Source organism: Danio rerio, chromosome 20 (genome assembly GCF_052040795.2).
Source record: "Danio rerio strain M-AB ecotype USA chromosome 20, GRCz13ab, whole genome shotgun sequence".
Classification (NCBI taxonomy): Eukaryota; Metazoa; Chordata; class Actinopteri; order Cypriniformes; family Danionidae; genus Danio; species Danio rerio.
Window position 1 is genome coordinate 40,926,170 of NC_141040.1, and position 22,587 is coordinate 40,948,756.

At 35.3% G+C, this 22,587-nt stretch overlaps 1 protein-coding gene and 1 long non-coding RNA gene across 4 annotated transcripts in view; both read left to right on the forward strand.

Moving 5' to 3' along the window:
* Positions 1-22,587, forward strand: part of LOC147839397 (uncharacterized) — a 765,501-nt gene that overhangs the window by 695,465 nt on the left and 47,449 nt on the right. The window lies entirely within an intron of this gene.
* ncoa1 (nuclear receptor coactivator 1) overlaps positions 1-22,587 on the forward strand; it is a 112,116-nt gene that overhangs the window by 55,490 nt on the left and 34,039 nt on the right. For all 3 annotated transcript variants that reach the window (XM_087298453.1, XM_087298455.1, XM_087298454.1), the window contains one exon: positions 5,694-5,860. In XM_087298453.1, coding sequence (XP_087154579.1) covers positions 5,694-5,860 — 167 coding nt within the window. The remainder of the gene's footprint in view (positions 1-5,693; positions 5,861-22,587) is intronic.

Consider the following 22,587-nt stretch of genomic DNA (forward strand, 5'->3'; position numbering starts at 1 on the left):
GTAGTGGAGCACACCAGCACATTTTCTTGAAGGTTTCCTTGTGTCAGGGTTGATTGGAGGAGAACTGGTCTGTCTGGCCGAGTGATCCTCTTCCATAGGGCCTTGGTGGGGCTGATGTAACTGCCTGTTTCTACAGCAACCCCACGCAGCGCCCTGACCTGTGTATGAGCGCGCCTGCGCACAACCTTAGCAAGGCACTGACCTACTTTCTCTGCTGTCTTCTCCCACACACACACATGGTAACATGCGCTCACTCTTGCAAGTCATTCATATGTACATGCACTTGCTCACCCAGGAGAAGCACAGCCTCAAACAGATAAGCACTTTCCTCCATCCTCAAACACGTACAGCAGCCATTGGATACTGCACACACTCTCACACACACACATTCTGGAGGAAGGGAAAGCAGGTTGTTGGTCTCTTTAAGGGTTAAATATTAAAATGAGCATTTCAGTTTGATTAGGGCTGAAAAACAACATTAGCAACAATGGCAATGAAAGAATGCTGGAAAAATATTTGTGTTGTCATCCAACTTGTTTTTAACTTTCGATGTTGTTTTGTGACATACTTTTGTTCACTTACAATATGAGAAATACATGGATGCAGCCGTAATGTTTGTTTGCGGAGAACAAACAATGCCAAACCGGTGAAGTGTAGAAAGATTTTACAAAGAAGTAAATACTGTATTTTGTATTTTGATAGGATGTGATGGATTCATCGCAAGTGTGATGTACACGAGCACTGGCATAATTTTAGCAAACATTCAGACACCATTCACACTGCTGACAGTGATGTTTGCATAACAAAAAACACACACCAAAAAGTGAGAAAATGGTTTTTGAGAAAGCTAAAATCTGATCTTAGGAATATGAAAGCAACTTGTTTTAGAAACCATATAAATATGTATGCAAACGGTACATTTGCATTATAAAATGCAGCTCTTTAGAATTTGCTATCTCAAGCGAGTTATTTTACAAGTATAATATACTAAGACAGACAGTGGTTCTCAAAGTGAGGGTTGGGACAATGACCAGGAGTGACCTGGTTATGACCAAACTCAAATAATATTGTAAATAGTTATATTTTTTAGGATCAACATGTTTTATTCATAACCCCCAGAAGATAGTTAATAGTTACGTTAAAGAAACAACAACAACGTACAAATAAAAATCCATCAACTTTTTAAAAAATATTAACATATTAAATTTTTAAATGACTATAAAAATATTATACGGTTATTAGACTGTTGCATTTTTGTGTTGTCAATATGCTCATGTTGATATATAGCTGTGTGTGCAAAGTTTTTTTATTTACAGTATAACCCCCTTGAAATGTGGTGGATTTGTTTATTACATATATATATATAATAAGTAATATACTATATATATATATATATATATATATATATATATATATATATATATATATATATATATATATATATATATATATATATATATATATATATATATATATATATATATATATAGACCTTTGCATGATTCAGTCTAGGTCTAGTCGGATAAACAATATTATATCCAATTGCATTGAAATTTAAAATGGCCATGTAAAAATGTTATTTATGTCAATAACAATTATAAGCTCTGGACTTATTTTACTCTACATTGATTAACATAGATTGATTTCTGATTTGCAAAAATGTGCAACAATGAAAATCTACATGTTTGTTGATATTAGAGATGTACCAAATTTTCGGCCACCGAAAATTTATTGTACGAAAATATGTTATGTTATTTAATGGACCCTCTCATTTTTGTGGCTTCAGTCATTGTTGGAGTACTCTTTTCAATATTGAACCAGAGCTTCCCACACATAGACTTTACTTGGGCGGGTCACCCAGATATATTAACGGCTGCCCATGCATATTAAGTGACACATTTTTTGTTTTACTATTATCATCATCCTATTACACTTTTTTTTTTTTTGTATATGCCCAATATAATCAAACATCCGCGATCGATTAACTAGCAGAAAATCTTCTCTGCTTTACCTGTTTCATACTGCTCACCATTGCACCATTAGAAATGGGTAATAAACTCATTTGTCTTATTTAAATAATCTATATGTTTTATTTTTGCAATTATTATACTTTTTCGAAATAATGTCTGTTTTTGTTCCTTTTTTTCTTTCATTCATTCCTCGTTTGCTGTATATTTTATTAATTTGATGATGTCAATAGATCACATAGTTTAGGCATCTAAAATGCTTTGGCAATACTGTAAAAAATGTCATGCCAATAAAGCAACCTGAACTTGAATGAGAGAGAGGAGCAGATTTTACCTGTCAGTGGGTGCACACGGCTCCTGAATAGCATTTATTTCAGCAGTCTTTTTTTTTTTACTTTAACCTATTGAAAAGAAAAAGTTTAAAACCGATAATATTAAAAATAGTGTTAAAAATCTAATTATGTTTTGTTTGTTGCATAAAGTTAACTATTTAAGTGCTGTGGGCAAAGGTGTGTTTCAGTCCAGCTACCACCGCAAGTATATTTCAAACCTGTGGGAAGCACCGTAGAACAATTAACAATTTGCATCAGAATATATATTGTTATTCTTCAATATGGACAATAATTATTGAGATTGTATATTTGCCATATGGCCCAGCCCTAATTCACTTCCCTACAAAATCATCCCGATCAATCTGAATGACTTTGCAAATAAAGTTTGCCATGTGGTGAAATTGTATTCATATCACAATATAAATCGCAGAGCTAGAAATTATCACGATGGCAGATTTTTTCAATATCGTGCAGCCCTATCATTAACTCACCCTTCACTTTGTTTCTTTGCTTCATTGTGTTTCTGCTTTATTTATTTATTTTATTTTTTTTGGAAAAATGTTGCAAACCTGTAACCTTTGAATCAATCCATTTATCCTTACATGTCCCGCATCCTTTAACACAATCTCACGCTCTCATTTCTGTACGCTTTATCCAATTGAGCAGCGACTGCTGAAGAACAAACACTGAAACTCCCTTATTCTGTGTCCTCAACGCAGTTCACACCTGCAATCAGAGGGCTTATTCACCTCGCCTTCTCCAATCTTTTATTTTGATTGCATGATAAATGGACTCGCATCCAAAGCCTTTGCATTCCATTGATATCTAGCATTACTTCACCGTAGCCTCTGACCATCTGTCTTGCTCACCCCTATTCAGCCTTTCTGCATCTCCTCTCAGCTTGATAACCCATGTGCGGAGTAAGCCTTTGAGGAATGCCTGCTAGTGCAAGGACTGTACGCTGCCCCGACCCTTATTAGCTCGACAATGATACGTCTGTATAAAAGTGTGTGTTTTAGCCTTGCTCTGGTAACAGGCCACCCACAGTTTGTCCCCGTGTGCACCTATAGTTTCTCCGCTCACCCAGCATTCCTCTTTTTTCTTTTCCCAGAATCCTTTGCCTCTTTCAGGTGGTAGAGAGCTAAATACACGGAGCAGTTTGGGATCATAGTGCTTTCTGTGGGTCATGAATTATTCAGGCCGCTAGTCCTTGTAGAATGGCCCACTCAGCCTCGGTGCCAAACTTGACCACTTCAAGGCTTTGTCTTAAAAACATCATAACAGAGCAGCAGCATGCTGGGTTTTTTCTTCTTTTTCTTTTGTTCTTTTTTTCCTCCAAGTGTGGTTGGTTGTTCATGTGCCAACAGAGAAAGGGAGAGCTGATTGTTAGTCTTTAAGTTCAAAGATTGAAATAATTATTTTTGCTAAGAAGATGATGATTTTTTTGTTATGATGCATAGCCATGCATTGTTTAGCCATTATTAATTTATTTTTCCCTCCCAGGTAACTGAGATTTTGAGAAAAAGAATGAGTTAATATTTTGAGTATTTTAATATCAAAAGAGATATTTCAGTTGATTTTGTTTCATTTTAAATTCATGGAAGATATACCTCAAAAAATTGTATGGTTACTTTTTAAATGTAGATGGTATTTTGTATTTTGAAAGGCTGTGATAGATTCATCGCAGGGGTAGAAAGTGTTGTAAATAACCAGCAACATGGTTTTAGCAAACATCCTAACATCATTTACACTGCTGACAGTAATGTTTGTGTAACCTACTGGTTCTACTGCACCTACTATGAGCTGAGATCAAACCAGTGGCACTAACAAGGAGGCTAAAGACCTTGGCCTCTAGCATCTGTCACTAAAGCACCTTTTGAGGTCAGAGGGATGAGGCTTACCTGCATAGCACTTCGCTAGCTGGCCTCCATGAAACTCAACCCCCCTAAACCTCATTCCCATCCCGGACGAACCCCCAAGTATAACCCACCAGTCCTACTGCACCCAACCTGGTCTGTGCTGGGATTGAAACTGCGTTTTTTTGTATGGGAGTTTGTTGCTATAACAATAAGGCTTAGGACCTTGGCCTCTAGCGTCTGTCACTAGAGCACCTTTTGAGAGGACTGAGGTTTACCTGCATAGCACTTTGCTAGCTGGCCTCGGTTAAACTCACCCTCTAAACCTCATTCCCATCCCGGACGAGCCCCCAAGTGTAACCTACCAATCCTACTGCACCCAACCCAGTCTGAGCTAGAATTGAAACGGGAAATTTTTTGAAAGTGAGTTTTTTGTTCTCAAAGGTGCTTAAAGACCGTGGCCTCAAGCATTTGTTGCTAGATCACCTTTTGAGGAGTGAGGTTTACCTACATAGCACTTCGCTTGCTGGTCTTTGTTAGACTCACCTACCTCACTCCCATCCCGGATGAGCCTCCAAGTGTAACCCACCGGTCCTACTGCACCCAACCCGGTCTGAGCTGGGATCAAACCGGTGATTCTTTGTGTGGGAGTTTGTTACTCTAACAAGGAAATTAAAGACAGTGACCACTAGTGTCTGTCACTAGAGAACCTTTTGAAGTCTAAGGATTGAGGTTTACCTGCATAGGACTTCGTTAGCTGGCCACCGTTACACTCACCAACCTCACTCCCATCCCGGACGAACCCCCTGGTGTCACCCACCGGTCCTACCGCACCCAACCTAGTCTAAGCTGGAATTAAACCAGTGATTCTTTGTATGGGACTCGTTTGCTCTAACAAGTCACTGTCAACATGGCAAAGATAAAATAAACCAGTTATTAAAAATAAGTTAGTAAAACAATTTGGTTTAAAATGTGTTGAAAAAAATCTTCTCTTCATTAAACAGAAATTGAAGAAAAAAATAAACAGGTTGGCTAATAATTCAGGGGGGCTAATAATTGTGACTTTAACTGTATGTATGTATATATATATACATTCATATAAATGTATATGAAACAAAATTATTTTCCTTACATTTTACGTAGAAAGTAGACAGGTAAAAAAATAGGTAATATTTACATAATAATCCTGCACGCATTAAAATATATAAAATTTGTGATGATTTTACACATTTTCTTTCTTTCTGCTTATTTTGAATGATTCAAAAATGCACAATTGGGTAAAACATACTGGCTAGTTGTATAAATATTTAAAATTAAATAGATTTGTATTTAATCAGTTTAATATATTTATCTATATATTCTGTTATATTTTTTTCTTTTGATGCTTGCAAACTCATTTTAATATTTCACTCATATATTTCAATATGTGAATACTTCCAAAATATTTCAAACTAGATTAAATTTTTATTGGGAAGTATCTTGATTTTCTGAGTACACAAACAAATGCAAAAATCTCTTGTTTGTGTGCTTTCTGGCAGTGTGGAGAAGCGGCGGCGGGAGCTGGAGTGCCGCTACATTGATGAACTGGCTGAGTTACTGTCGGCCAACATGAGCGACATTGCCAGCTTGAACGTGAAGCCGGACAAATGCCACATCTTAAAAAGCACCGTGGACCAGATCCAGCAGATCAAACGGCGCGAGCAGGGTGAGTAGCCAATGTCTGGGCTTTTCCTTTGGGACTGTGTGTAGGCTGCGTACAACTATTTCCATTCACTTTACAGTACAGACAGAAAATTGACACCTCGCATGATTTGACCGGTCAATTTAGTTGCTGATTTTAGTGTGTATAGTATTAATGAAGTTCATTTGTTGACATCCCTAACCTGATTGGGTTTCTTCTGTCATGTTAAAATAAATTGAATTTTGACACAAACAACAAAAGGTTTAACTCTAGTTGTTGGAGCTGTAAATCAGCTCCAGAGTGGAGAAAACGACATTGTTTTCTTGTCACTTCTTTTTTAGTAACCTATAAATCAGTTGTGCAAGGCTTTTACTGAGATATTTTTGTGTGCCTTTTTGGTTCGTTTAAGTAACTGGACATATCTCCTGGACAAAGCCATAAAATGAAGAAGGCATATAATATGTTTTAGATGCTATTATTGATGAAGTCCATTTTTAAAGAAATATGCCAATCATATTATGTCATATCATATCATATATCCTATCATATCATATTGTATATCAAATCATATATATCATCATATATAATATAATATATCATATCGTATATTAAATCATATCATATATCATATCATATTGCATATCAAATCATATATATATATATATATATATATATATATATATATATATATATATATATATATATATATATATATATATATATATATATATATATATGTGTATATATATATATATATATATATATATATTATATCATATCATATATATATTATATCATATCATATATCAAATCATATATATCATCATATGAAATATATCATATCATATATCATATCGTATATCAAATAATATATATCATCATATATCATATCTCATATCATTTCATTTGAATTTTTTATATGGTTCATTTTGTAGCAGTTCCTTTTTTTTTTTTTTTTTTTTAAAGGAAGAAGACATAGTACAGGTTTGTAATGACATAAGGGTGAATATATGATGAGAATTTTTGGCTGAACTATACCTTTAAGGCAGATATTTAGTATCTATGGCTGGTTGATCTTGGTTTTTATCAAAGCGAGATGTCTGTGTTATGTTTAGAGGCAGATCTGCAATGAAGTATTTTGGCTTTGTAAGACTGGTTGCTTAAGATTGTTGAGTTCACTTGGTACATATATTTCTTTAGGCATGCCTTTATCAATGCCATAAAGCATGCAGTGAGTCAAAGGACTAAATTAAAGATAGACCGTATATTAGCATCTTCACTTGCATCATCAGTTGTTTGCTTGTTAATGAATGTAAGCATCCACTGTGTTGGCTTTCAAAAGTGTCTACTTAGATTTATTTTAGATTTATTTACTCTAGATTTATTGCATTTAAAAATCAACACTAATCACAACTAACACAGAAATAAAAAATATATGCATGCACCCACCGGCCCTGCACACACTGCTTGACACGAATGAATCTTAGTTGACAATAATAACTGTGATGTGTTTTTACAGGTGGTGTCTGATATTGCACAGATGCTATTGACATATAACTTATTATTTGCATGCGTCATCTTAATAGCAATATTGGTCTTTTTATGAGCCGCAATAATAGTTTAATATTTTTGTGGTTGTGTATTTACGCGGTATGACATTGTACATGTACAGTAGCTGCTATTCGCATGGCTGACAGCATCCTGACCATTAAACGAAGGATTAAGTGAATGCTTTCATAGCAGAATTTAACCCAGTGGAAGTCATTTATCCATTCTTTGAAAAGTGTAAATGGTGGATTAACGTTCACCACATGATCACTAATCAGATGTGCCATTATTTGTAACTGTAGGTGGTTTCCAAACCGAAATCTGTCAGTGTTGTTTTCATTCTCTCATCTTCAGCTCTTTAGATTTTCTTGTCATTTTAGATTGTAGCTCCCTGTCATCTGACGGCAGAAAGCATTAACTGAGTGATTGACAGCTGATATTAACCAATCCTTTCGTGTTCAGTTCTAGAGCAGTCGGCCTATCAGAAGAGCTTGAAGGCCGGGCAAGCATTTTGGGCTTTGCTTACTGTGTAGTAAGTTGACAAGACAACTGTTTTAAACTATTCCTGAGTGCTGCGTTTCAGGTGCAAAGATGCATTCTGTGTGAATGTCTCTTAAGTCTTTTTGCAGTGAAAACCGGTCATACAGCAGCAAATTTAGGCACTTGCATAAATGCTCCCATATATATATTTTAAGGGTTGCATAGGTAAAAAAAAAAAATTGCGACCAAAACAGTCGCAGTTTTGAGCCTTGCATTCACACATTGAGACACTTGTTCACTTAAAGTCATTATTTTAAAAGCAGACACGTGCAAATAGAGAGAGGAAGTGGCGCCCCTCATGCTTTCCACACATTTAAACTGACATGTCAATGTCTGCATAAACCACAATAGAGAACATACAGTAGATTCTGTTTGCTGTTTTGGTACTTTTGACAACAGAAATAAATGTGTACTATAAGGAACCATATCGCTCGGTGAAAACAAGCCTTAATTTAAATTCAACACAGACCAAAGACATCGACGAACCAAAAGCAGAACATGATGACAAAATGATCTTTATATTTGCATTGTTGCCTATACCAGTTTAATACATTTGTATAAAACACATCTCAAACGCATCTCTAAAACACAGATTTGAATTTGTTTTTAATTGCTAAATTGGGTCTAAAATGAAAGTGTGAACACATTATTATTAATACAGTATTAATAACTTTATTGAGCAAGATAGAAGTTATGGGATTTCACCAGTAAGGTGTGAATAATCTTGTAGAATCGTGTGACAAAAATGCTTTCGTGATTAACCTAGAAAAAACAGAGGAATCTTGTTCAAGTCCACAACTTCAACAATGTGTCTACAAACCCTGTAGTTTTACATAATGTAAACATCAGGTAGACAAATATAAGTACTTGGGAGTAATAATAGATCATAATAATAGTGTGTGTAAAAAGATAAAACAAAGAATCTATTTTTTTGCATTGTCTTAGATCCTTTGGAGCAGGGGTGGCCAACCTTGTTCCTGGAGAGCCAGCTTCCTGCAGATTTCAGTTGCTACCCATATTAAACACACCTGAACCAATTAATTAGGACCTGAACACCTCGTGATAATTACAGGCAGGTGTGTTTGACATGGGTTGCAACTGAAATCTGCAGGAAGGTGGCTCTCCAGGAACAGGGTTGGCCACCCCTGCTTTGGAGCATCAAAAAAGATTCACAAACATTTTTTTGTCTGTACTTGTTCTTGAGTGCTTTGCAGTATTGTAATTCTGTATGTATTCTTTCTGAGAGTCGATGAACCAGGTTTAAATCTGTTTAAATCTAAAGATAGTAGGAAAGCCTTTTGAGAAATTATATGACCATTCGTATTACAAGAGCCTCACAAGGCTGGCAAGGAACATCATTTGGAACACTAGTCATGTGTTAAATCAAGTTTAACCGTCGATTTAAAGTCCCAAGTTTTAATATAGTGAAATTAAAGAAGTCATTTGTACATCAAGATGTTTTGGAGCTGAATAAGGTCTTGGTAAAATTATTATTATTTTTATTATACATTTTTTTTGAATGTTTTTATCTCTTTGTGAGGAGTATTTATCATGCTGTTATGCAAGAAAAGGTTTTATTTTGTATTGTAGTGTATTTTATTGTATGTACTGAAGAAAACCTGGCTAAATGTATCATTTTCTCTTTTTTTTTTGTTTGGACCAAATAAACAAAGAGAACTAAAAAGCCAAATTGTGAAAACATCCTTTAACCAATTCACCAAAGCATACATAAGTTCTCAGAGAAAAGCTTTAGTTTATTTAACAACAAGACCTCTGAATGGTTAAATATTTCCAAAGAGCAACTGGCGAGACCTTGAATTGAGTAAAGTCCTTGTGACCCAAGCTCCTTGCCTTATCAGCGGTTGCTTTATTTGTTAGTTAGGGGATTATTTCTGGTTGACCTTAAAGCAAAACCAATGTAGTATTCATTTGATTGAAGTAGCCGATGCATGAAACTTGGCAGTATTTATATTTGCCTCAGAAACTGATTGTTTACTGTCGCCTTTATTTCCCCCCAATGAGAGAAACCTTGAGAACTTGAAAGCGATTTGAAGTGTGAACAAAGCATGTCGGCTAGATCCAAATCGCCACTGATATCCCACACTTGAAAGCAATCGGGACCATGCATACGGTCGTTCTTCATTTTGACAGTGGTAAACATGTCATCTTGTGATTTGCAGGCCTAAGAAAGGGTCTCGTTGGCATGGCAAGCTAAGGAGCCCTTGGAATAGAGAATATCACTTATGCAAAGAGGCCATGAGAGGATGTTTATCCAGAGATCTAAAAATTCATCAGTGTCAGAAGACTGTGGGGTCTGCATATTAGGTGAGCAGGCACTGGCTAGCACAAACATTTTAAGCTGTCTCTGGTTTCTTTGCCGGACTGTAATGTATACAGCATAATCCTTTAAAATGGCATTTGACAGATAGTTGCTGGAACCGCTCTGCTATATCTGGCACATCTGTATGCGCCGTTGGAGGAAATGCATTATTGTTATTAGCTTTTTTTTAACTAAGCTGTGAAAAATGGATTAATGTGCGTGTTGCATAGGTGATTGCAAGATGATGTATTGCTCAAGATGGAAGCCTAATTAGTATCATTGACTATATAAAGAAGGATGGTTTCTGTGATTTGTGTGCTAAATACATATGCAGCTTGTTGCACTCACATCTGCATAATTCCAACATTTTACTGATATCAAGATTCTTAAAAGTACTTGAATTTCCGACATATGGATTCGAGGCCTGGAAAGTACTTAAAAACAAACATCGGTCCTTGAAATTGCTTGAATTTAAAATGTATGGTGTTATTTCAACAATTGTAATGTGCTGCTTTCAAAAACTGAACGAAAGGTAGATGTTTGGGATTTAAAAACCCCTTTCTCACCCAGGAATCAGGATATGCCCTTTAGGTGATAAAACTGAGGTTTCACATGTTAGAAATGATGAGTTCACCCCTATAATTTTGGGCATTACTAGAGCAGCACATATAATACTGAGGTTTTGTAAGGATATTTAATACCCTTGACTTAAATTGTGGATGGAATCCATGATTGATAATGCATCATATGAGAAAATGTTGGCCAACATGAATGGTGATTACATGGAAATATATATGTGGGAGATTTTCATTTCCTCACTTGAAATATGAATGTATCTATCCTGTTATGCTCTGTACTATTATTTTTAGTATTTTTATACTTTTGTTACTGGTTGTTGAATTATTTATGTGTTTTATAAATTGATAAACAAATGTAAAAACTGTGAAGAACCTGTATATATTTTATATATTTGTATGGTATTGTATTTTATTCAAGACAAAAAATTTATAAAAGTCTCATTAAAAAAAAAATGAATGAAAAAAGTATGTTCAGTAAATTTACTTAAACAAGAACTATAACAAATGATGTATTTTTTCATTATTTCAGCACTGCATTTAAATAATGTTGGCATAGAATTTGTCTAATTGTATTAAAGTTCTTTGAACATGACTTTTTTGAACTTTCAACATTTTTCAAAATGACACATTCAAAACGTCATCATTAACATCGTTTCAGCATCAATAACAATGTGTGTGTCAAAATATGCAAAGTTAAGGCATTGCAATGTATAAACATAATAGATTAAAGCTTCATCATTAACATGTATTTTTAAGGCATTTCAAGGCATTTGGGGACAAAAATGTAGAGCATTTGTAACTGTCATGAAGAATAATTTCACTGAATTATTAATACAAAGAAGACTACATAGTTTTATTTGATTTATTATTCCATTTCTGTTGCTGAATACTGTTTAACTCTACGGAAACAATAAAGCACTGATTCTTCTTTCCTTTGCTCTATTGTAGTCACATTGCAATATATAGTCGCAGAAAAACAAAATATCACAATGTCAGATTTTTCTAATCTCATGCAGCCCTAACCATTATTATGACATTTTAATGTAAATAATAAGTGTAAGTGAATTAAGTACAGAATTAAGTAGCAAATTAAGGATTTTTATGGTGTTATATTTGCTTGGGGTGTAAGTTTAGGTGCTAGATTTAAAATTATTAGTGATTTAAAAACTCCTTGAAGGTCATTGAATTTGTTGTCAATGAAAGAGCGGTAACTCTGGTCACACTTTGAACACTTTCAGGTAGATTTGTAGTGAGAAAAAATGCTTTCAGACACTTCGGGGTGCTTTCACAAATGTAGATTGATTACTTTGTTTCGAAACAGGGATTAAAATTGTTACAATCTTTATTTTTGTTCTTTTGGGGTGGTTTTGCTTTCACACTTTCTAAATAGCTAAAACAAGTCACGTGCGAGTAAACTCTCCTCACATTAGTGATTCTGCTTTACTGTCTTATGTCCTTATTTTTATTTATGATGATGAGTAATAAGAGATTATAAGCATTTTTATAATGACACCCATGCACAGATATAATCACGAGGTAAGACTTTCTCATACATAACCTCATTTCAGTTGTCAAGGGTTGTAAAAATTGATTTATTGATTCAATTAATCTATTAAAAAACATTGGCCTGAATTCTGCATCATAGGCTTAAATTATAGAAAAAGAATTAGGGAGATGAAGCGAGACTGTAGTCAGATCATGAAGCAGATCAATGTCAAACTTTTTTTTTTGAAGTGTCAGTGTAAAAATGAACAAAACAATGGGTCTAATGCAAAATATTTTAAGACTAAAATATGGGGAAAAAAAATCTAAATGTAATTTCAGTCAATTTTCCTATTGAATAAACAGCTCTTTGAATATTTCAGCATGCTTTTACTGTCGTATTTGACATGAAACGCACATTTACTGGTAGGAGTGGCATCTCGCCCTTTTTAAAATTATCTCTTCATATAGCCGTATATATGGCTATATTACATAACAATAATACACTCTCATTATAGCGTGGCTATAGCATTCCTTAGTTCGTTGGATCGCTTGCTTTCTTACTACAATCAGTTTGCTCCAGAGTTTGTTTCAAAGTTTGTTTTGGATTTCACATATGCCAAATGAACTGCGCTAACTGGGCAAATGAGAGTGGTAAAAAAGATGTAAAATCACCCCTAATTAAATTTTACTACTTTTAAAGGCTATTATTATTATCATGATTAAATGTTTATTTATTATCTGGTAAATAATTAATTATTTGTTATAATCAGCTATATTACAACTACAATATATAAATATTTAAAAAATAATTAATTAATTAAGTATTATTATTAATATTTTGTTATTATTAATACTGTTTTTATTAATATTAGTAGTAGTATTGTGATTACACTAGTATATACTAAAACCATTTGTTTATTAATGTAAAACAAGTAATCAACCCAGTAAAACCATCAAATGATTCAGTTTTTCAGGATTTGAGCATATTTCAGCATTCGTTATTTTTAATAAATGTTCTGCTTATAGTATCTGATGTTATATAATTATTACACTTGTTGAGTAATGAAGCAATTAAAATAAGTATAAAATTCATGTCATACAATAAATCTAACAAAAAAGAATAACTATTAATATAATGTCCTCACCTATATTATTAATAAATATATATTTTTACAGTCAAAATCATTAGCCCTCCTGTGATTTTATGTATTTATTTTCTCCAATTTCTTTCCCAAATGATGTTTACCAGACCAAGGAATTGTTCACAGTATTTCTATAATAGTTTTTCTTGTGGAAAAAGTCTTACTTGTTTAATTTCGACTAGAATATAAGCAGTTTTGATAAAAAATAAAGATGAAAAAATACAATGCAAAATACAAAAGGTCAATATTTGTAGCCCCCTTAAGCGAACCATCATTATACAATGATTTGCCTAATTACCCTGCCTAGTTAACCTAAATAACCTAGTTAAGCCTTTAAATTGCACTTTAAACTGAATACTAGTATCTTGACGTAGTAAAATAGTATGTACTGTCATCATGTCAAAGATAAAAGAAATCAACCAAATCAATTGAAACTATTATGTTTAAAAATGTGTTAATATGTTAAATAGAAATTGGGGGGGAAATCTACAGTGGGGCTAATAATTCTGACTTTAACTGTATGTTAAAATCTTTTACATTTAAAACATTGAGTAAATAAAAAATGAGGTCCTGATTTTATTTACTGCCCAATGGTAACTCCTGGTGTTCAATATGGATTACTCTTTGAACTTATACCTGGCCTTATGTACAGTATACAATATTGTTTAAAAGCCATCATGGGTCACTTTAACTCTTGAGTTTTTTGTCATTTCTCAAAGGGTCATCACACTGATTGGCTTGCTCTCATTCTTGGGTTTGTCACCCAGAGCTCTGGCGCTCTCTGTTTTCATTCAGCCTGAGGGAAGGGGGGGTCCGCAGGGGCGTGCAAGAGATCGGCCAATGGCGACGCTGTCCTGCCCCCTGACCTTGTGCAACAGAGGGCCTCTCGTAGACCTCAGCTTCCCCTTTCTCCCTGCAAGGAAAGAAACAGGAACTTACTACCCCACCTCTTATATCACTGGCTTAAGTTGTTGTTAGTTAGAACACATTTTCAACCTAATCTTAACCTTTCTGATCTATTTCTGACCTTTCTGATTGAAATGCAATCCTGTGCAATAGTAAATGATGGAACTTTTCCAATTTTCGGAAATAATAACTATACCCTGAGTAGGGCGGTGCAATATGATGATATACACTCACCGGCCACTTTATTAGGTACACCAGTATTAGGTACTGCTCATTCATGCAAATTTCTAATCAGCCAATCACATGGCAGCAACTCAATGCATTAAGGGGTGTAGACATGGTCAAGATGATCTGCTGCAGTTTAAACTGAGCATCAGAATGGGGAAGATGTGATTTAAGTGACTTTGAATGTAGCATGGTTGTTGGTGCCTGACGGGCTGGTCTAAGTATTTCAGAAACTGCTGATCTACTGGGATTTTCATGCACAACCATCTCTAGGGTTTACAGAGAATGGTCTGAAAAAAAGAAAATATCCAGTGAGCGGCAGTTCTGTGAGCACAAATGCATTATTGATGCCAGAGGTCAGAGGAAAATGGCCAGACTGGTTCGAGCTGATAGAAAGGCAACAGTAACTCAAATAACCATTCGCTACAACCGAGGTATGCAGAAGTACCATCTATGAACGCACAACACGTTCAACCTTGAGGCAGATGGGCTAAAGCAGCAGAAGACCAAACCAAATGACACTCCTGTCAGCTAAGAACAGGAAACCAAGGCTATAATTCACACAGGCGCACCAAAATTGGACAATAGAGGAATGTGAAAACATTGCTTGGTCTGATAAGTCTCGATTTCTGCTGCAACATTCAGATGATAGGGTCAGAATGTGGCCTCAGCAACATTAAAGATCATAGAAAATAGTATTTATAATTTTTTTTTATCAAACATGTGCCCTAATAATCTAAATAAAGTTAGAAATATGATCACATATGTACATTTGTAAGCACTGTACATACTTTAAAATGTAAAAAAAGAAGTGGTTGCTAACATGTGGTCAATAAATACAAATTAATTGATAGTATTTACAGAAATAGTATTATATTGTGATAAATGTTGTAGTATTGGGCTATATAGCAAAAATGCAATGTCGATAATTCTTTTCTATATTGAACGATAACGATATTTATTTCTATATAAGTTTTTCACTTTCAAAAAGAGTATCCCAACCATGACTGAAGGCGGATACTGCTGGCAGGAAAGTGAAATGAGCGCACTAAACAATACTGGGTAACGCAGCATGATCTATTTTTGGATGCTAATTTTCAGCGACCAAAAATTTGGTGAGTCTCTATTATCAAAACAATTATGGATTCCTGATGTTGGCTATTTCTGATGTGTGATTGCCTCTTAGATCAATATTGAGTAAAAATGTCCAGAGCTTATCATCATCAACATACATTTTATTGCAATATATCGTTTAATGGCCCAGCACTAATATGTTGTACTCGGGTTATAAGATGACTTATACCATAATATGAGATTTCTGTTAGATCACCAAGCCCTAACCCTGAGTTATTTTGCCAGCTTAATATAAAATACCAGTATTTTAATTAAGCTACCCGCTGTTAATTAATGTTGCTCATCAAAGGATATACACCTTAAACTCAAATACACATCATTCAGAGCAGCATTAGTAATTTCTTTTAATCTGTTACAGAAATATTGGTTTGTTTTGAGGCTTCTTCTGATTGAACCGTTGTGCATGTGGGTGTGAGAAAAGATGGACACTGTCATTGTGTTTGCCGGATGATATGAATGAGGATACTAGGACCAAATGTCACTTTTAGTTGGATGAAGGGCACATCAAAGAAATTTTTCACATTTCAGCCATGCTCTTATACGGCACTGCACACTTCATTAACATTCCAGCCCCTCAGCAAATGCACTTTGGAAAAAAAACATCTAAATCCGATTCAATTTGAAACCTGAGAAATGAAGTCAGAGCACAATTTGCATGGCAAAGGTCACCAAAACCGGCAACCATTAGCTTTGTTTGCTCACTGTGCGCTGTTGAATTCCTGGGTGAAATTACTTAAAGTATTATTTTGCTCATTTTGGGAACTGTGTGTAATGACAGTGATTTGTGACAGGATGTATTTGTTGCAAGGAAAATCTTTCAAATCAGGAAGTTGATATTCCGGCTTTGGGTGATCTTAGTTAATTATTTTTGGTTAAAATGTATGTGCTCTCTTTAATATATATATTGATGATGCAGAACTTTTTTAAATGGTGTGGAACAAACTACATGTTGCACTGCTTTTTTATCAGACATCTTGTAGATTTAGTAAAGTTGCATAAAATGTCTCCATAGCTGGGTTTTCATCCCACACTCTTAGAAATAAAACTACAGGAGCTGTCAATGGAGCAGTACCTTTTCAAAAGGTACAAATTTGTCCCTGAAGGGGTTCATAATTGTACCTCAAAGGTACTTTTAGGTACATTTGGGTACTAATATGCCCCTTTGAGGTACCAATGTGGATTCTATGGGTACAACTATGTATCTTTTGAAAAGGAAATTTCTGATAGTGTAAAAACGCAACTTGAATCTTTTCAAAGTTAGCAAAAACGTTAAAAAAAATTACTAAAGTGAATTAGCTGCACTTCTATTTACAGTAGTTTGTAGCGCAGCTGACTGTAGTGTTGGTAACCTTGTGACTAACAGTAAACAAGTCAAGCAGAATGGAGACAGCTGATTAGACGTATGGGTCAGGGCTTGATATTGATTTTTTTGATCACAGCCACTGTGGCTAGTAGTTTTCCAACATCCCTAGCCACTTTCTGTTTCTGGCAAAATATATTTTATATGCATAAAATTTGACCTTGGATTGCTAAAATTACTTTTAGATTTAGATTTTGTGTTATTTCCACATGCCTCATTCATTTCACTTTTCTGTGTTTGTCTATGATCTTGCTCAATAAACATAAGCAAATGGGTTGTGGTTTTAGTGTCAACACTAAGGATTTACCAAATTTTCCTCTAGCTACACCAAAAAAAAAGGCCCAAAATAACTGTAAGCACAAGAAAGTGGGTGAAAAACCATATGCGATAATGAAAGGGTGATCACGTGAAAGGTTAAAGCATAAGCAACTGCTGCTTACAAAAAGACCTTTGAAAAATCTGGAGCTCTCAAAAGCAGCAGGACTGTGTGTGCATGACTGTCGTTTTTTAGTTCAGTTTATTTAAAAGAGAACCAATCGATCGCACCAGTTATGTTTCCAGGCATCACCTGAAATCAGACACTTAAACCCTCATCATTGCGTCAGTATCGTCTGTGTCTCAGCGTGCACCTGATCATCCTCTCATTCGGTATTCACATGCTTTCTTTTGCTCACGCGAACACGGTTATTATTGTCATCTCTCATGCTGACCCCTCATTGGGCAATCCTTATTGTTGAACGCTGCTTTTTAGTAAATCAACAGTTTAAAAATGATATTTAACCAGCCAAAATGCCGAGTTGGAGTGACTCTCTAACCCGCCACAGCTAAAATCCACTTGCATTTTGGCGGGTGTTAATGTCAAGCCCTCACATGGGTGTAGTTTTTGCTACGTCAGAATGTATTTGGGCAAATGCGTTTCCTCATTGTTCTCATTAGCCCTTTTACATAGTTAAAAACAGCTCAATCGTATGTTACAACTTTTTTGTGAGTTAATGAGATTTTATTTGTAATTGGCATTTTGATCGCTCATTTCTAACGCGATGCTTCACAGTGTGGATTATAACAGGGTGATGGAAACCTAGCTAATGAGTGTTTTCTCATATTAAAACTTATATAACAAGTGCTATAAAATATCTACATTTGTTAAATGCCTGACGAAAATGCACGTCCCAAAATTCACATTAGTAATTGGTGTTGCTTTTAATGTATTAAGCACATTTTTGTGGGTACAATCTAGTTGTTTTAATTGGAATTCATGCCATGTGTTGAGCAATTTCCTCTTTCCAACTGGCCAATTGGATTTGTGCCAAAATTAAACTACTTGGTTTGAAAGTGACTTGACTTGATTTATTTTAGCAGTGAATTATTTTTTGTTGGGATGTATTTTTCAATAGTTTTGTTTGTTTAAAGAATATCTATAAGCTAGTGTTGCTTCAAGACAGAATTCACGTTTAGAAAGTATAAAACCGATGTAAACATCCAAACTTGTAGTTTGTCACTTTAGCCTAAATGAATCAATTACTTTTATTTCTTATACTTAAGCCTATCATCAAATATTGACCAATCAAATGCTCTCTAGTATACGACACGCTCCGCCCCCTTCAAGACACTCATTTACTTTTCATCTGATACGTTTGAGTCCAACTCCTCTCACCGGGAGAGCTGTGATTACGCAAAACACTATTGGCTGTTTTTTAAGGGGGAGGAGCTACTATGTGTCCCACCCTCTCTTTAAATTTTTGTTGAGATTATGTCAATTTTAAAGCACTTTAAAAGGTATCAATAGCACACCTCTCTGAGTATTATTTTGTAAGTCCTTATTACAAACAATTTGGGATGAGTCAGTTGAATTCTTACAGTTATTTAAATCCCTAGCCATAAGTCTGAGCATTAGTAATAATGAACTGATGATTCATGCATTGGCAAGCACCAGTAATGAATGAAATGTGACATCTTTTCTGTTTTTCTGACAAATAGAGATGGAGAGGAGTTGCGTCATGAGTTTTCCCTCCAAAAAATAGTAGGAGGATTCTGGTACTTCTGTATCTATAGGCCAGCTGTTTGCGTATGTGGACACATAAAGCACTTACATCACCACATCGGTACCCTAGTGTTATGAGATCAGATATCGACTGCTGCACCACTGCCACGGTAACACCGCTGTCATGGCAACTGGCTGTGTTTAAAGTGGGAGTGGTGTCAGACTGGTGATCAATTGGTAAGGAGGCTGATTGTGAGGTCGAGTGGAGCTCCCATTTGTATCCATTTGTTTAGAGGTAATTGTGAAGAGATAGGGAGCTCAGTTCCTTTCTTGTAATATTTTTCACAGATTCTTATTACGATATTTTTTCCATTGATTTATTTACACATCAACTTTATGTAGCGTTTATGACCTCCAATGTCAGATTTCAAGATAAAAATTTATTAAAACAAATTGTTTCCACTATAACCAGTGAAGCTTCCCATGTTTCAAATACCAAAATCTAGTGGGTTTTTGGTTGATGGGCATCAATATATTTCTTTCATCAATGCAATAAAGTTATGCTAATTAATATTTATCATTTTTAAAAATCATTGGCATGGACTTTATAGTGTTATTGTTGGGTGCCATGACTTCTATTTGGATTGTTTGAATAACTTCAGCACCCAGATTTAATTACAGGGTGATCTAAGGTACATTTCATTCAAAAGAGAAGGAACAAGGAGTCCATTGAATTTGAATTAAAACCAAGTGTGTAAGCACCCTAAGATATGGGTGTTGGCTATCAAAGAATCTAGTTGAACCCTGATCAAATTGCAACACACCACTTATATGGACGTTTGAATGCAACTCCCATTGTCTTGCACACTGTGGACTATTACCAGTGCATGTAATGTATGACAGTAACATGTAGTTGCAATGTGTTGTCAGAGGGTGATTAGTGCAGTGGCATTACTCTGAAAAAATGTTGGTATCACAGCATGGTGTTAGAACTGTACATTTCTATTTCAACCACCTTTATGCAATCTTATGCCGGCGATAGTAATAAGCACAGTTAGAATAGCAAAATATGTTGGACAGAGTTGCTAATGTGTTGACTATATTGTATTGGAATATAAACCAATATCAATGATAAATCGGATGTAATTTACAAAATACTTAAATCACTTACTGATAAAATAATAAAGCTGTACCTAGTTTAAATCTAAAAATTTACCTGATAGAGATGGAAAGAGCCAGAAAACAAGTGCCAGACTCTCAGTTAGAATGTCCTTGTATCCCTTCTTAAACTATGTGACCAAATAAATGTCTGTTCAAACAGCTTCCAAAAGATGATTTTCATTATAGACACCCTTTAAAGGTCCCGTAGAATTAAAATAAAGTTTTTAGACATTAGTAAGAGTATTGTTAGTTTTATGTCTATATCTGTAAGATAGTATCCACCAAGATTTTGCGTTTAGAAGATATACAGTCGAATTCATCCAAACCTTGTAGTTTGTCACTTTCACCTAAATGGATAATTTTTTTTTACCATGTCACCTTATACCTTAGGCTATCATCAAATCTTGACCAATCAAATGCTCTCTAGTATCTGACATGCTCCGCCCCCTTCAAGACGCTTTTCATTTACTTTTCATTAAATGTGCTCAACCACTCTCACTGGAAAAGCTGTGATTAAACAAAACACTATTGGCTGTTTTTTAAGGGGAGGAGCTACTACGTGTCCCACCCTCTCTTCATTTTCAATGTTCTTTTATCCCTTCTTAAACCATGTGACCAAATCCGAGACATTCAAACTGGTCTATCAGGGCTTTACTCTAAGGCATGACCACATAGCAGACCCCCAAAATAAAAACATCAGCCTACAGGCAGGATCTTTATCAGCACTTCTGTGCTTTTTGGAATTAGTGTGTGCCATTTTGGTAAAAAAAAAAATTAGTTTGCAACAAAAATAAAAGTCTATGATGATTTTCAGCCTTTCAGTGTTGATGACCACCAACATCATCTCTCTGAACAAGCAGAACAGGTCTTGTCTTTTACACCTAGATAATTGTTTTGGAACCCGACACATTTACCCCCTTAGCTTGGTTCATTTAGGCATATGTGAACACTGCAATCATGTTCCGATCCACACCAAAACAATCTCTCCGCGATTGTCTGCATGATGTGGTCTCGGCTTGGTTTGAAACAAACTCTGGAGCAATTTGGTTGACGAAAGTAATATGGTGCAACGAGCTAACCAGCCACACTATATCACAGTATTATTGTTATGCAATAGCCAAATATATGGCTATATGAAGAGAGACATGTGAGTAGGGCGAGATGTAATTTCTACCGGTAAATGTGTGTACCTTTTTGTTGTAATGTCTTATTTGTCATCATTAAAATAACTGCGTAAATAAACCGTGGAACTCTGACCAATGTGAGGAAGGATAACTATTTTGGTCTGTTTAGAAACTTTGCAGTGTAAAAGCGAACTGCCCCAAAACAAAACACAACATTGTAACAATTTTTTTTCCTGCTTTGAAACATAACAATCAATCTATAGGTATGAAAGCAACTTTAAACTGTTGTGTTCCAGAATTGAGAACGAAATAATGTATCCAGTGAGTTGAGCATCGCAGCAGAAGCTCCTCAGCTAGAGCTACATTGCTATTATGTGTGTAAATACGGCGCTCCAGCTCTGATCTAAATTTAGCCCTTCCTTCAAGAAGTTTTCACGTAGAATGCAGCCCAAAACAAACAGTCTCGTCCTCTCTTCTTTCCAGCTGCTGGACTGATCCATGTTCTCATGTGGTCCTTCAGAAGCTTTGATCTCGAGAGGAGAAACAAGGTTAAGTAGCTTGGCTGCAGAATAATCATTGACACTTTATATCAGTTTCTTTGAGTCTAACCGAGACGGGAATGACCGAATTGTGACTCTTCGGTCTCAAGCTTTTCTCAAGAGTGCTCTCTGCACTTACTGCGACTGGCTCCTGTCCAAAAGTACCACTTTGCTCACATTAGTCTTAGAGAGGCTTCCGCTGCATAGCTTTCATCCACCCAGTCCAGAAAAGGAAGGGGGACAATAGTGAAATGATGTACGTGTTTCTTTGTGTGTGAATAAAGGCTTCTTAAACATTCGAGAAAGCTCTGGCGGATGGGGATGCGTAATATTTGTTTGGAGGGTGTGAATTACATTCAAAGGGTTAGTGGGCTGTGAGATTTATGAAAAAAGCCTGTGGTACATCCGGAATTCTATACTTTCCTACTATATAGTAGGTGACAAATAGTATTTGAGCTGAGTAGTATGTCTGTATTCATAGTATTTGTTAAACTGTGAGAAGAGGTGAGAAGTACCCGGAAGGCCTACTACTTTCAGTGAGATTCTGAAGTGTGCATCCCGAGGAATTTATGAATGGGAGTAAAGATGCAGCTGTCGCAGTTAGGTCATGGGATAATTACAAATGACGGATGTAGTGTGTCTGAATTTCATTCATACTACTTACATTCACACCATATAAAACATCAGGCTTAAACACTAAGAATTTCT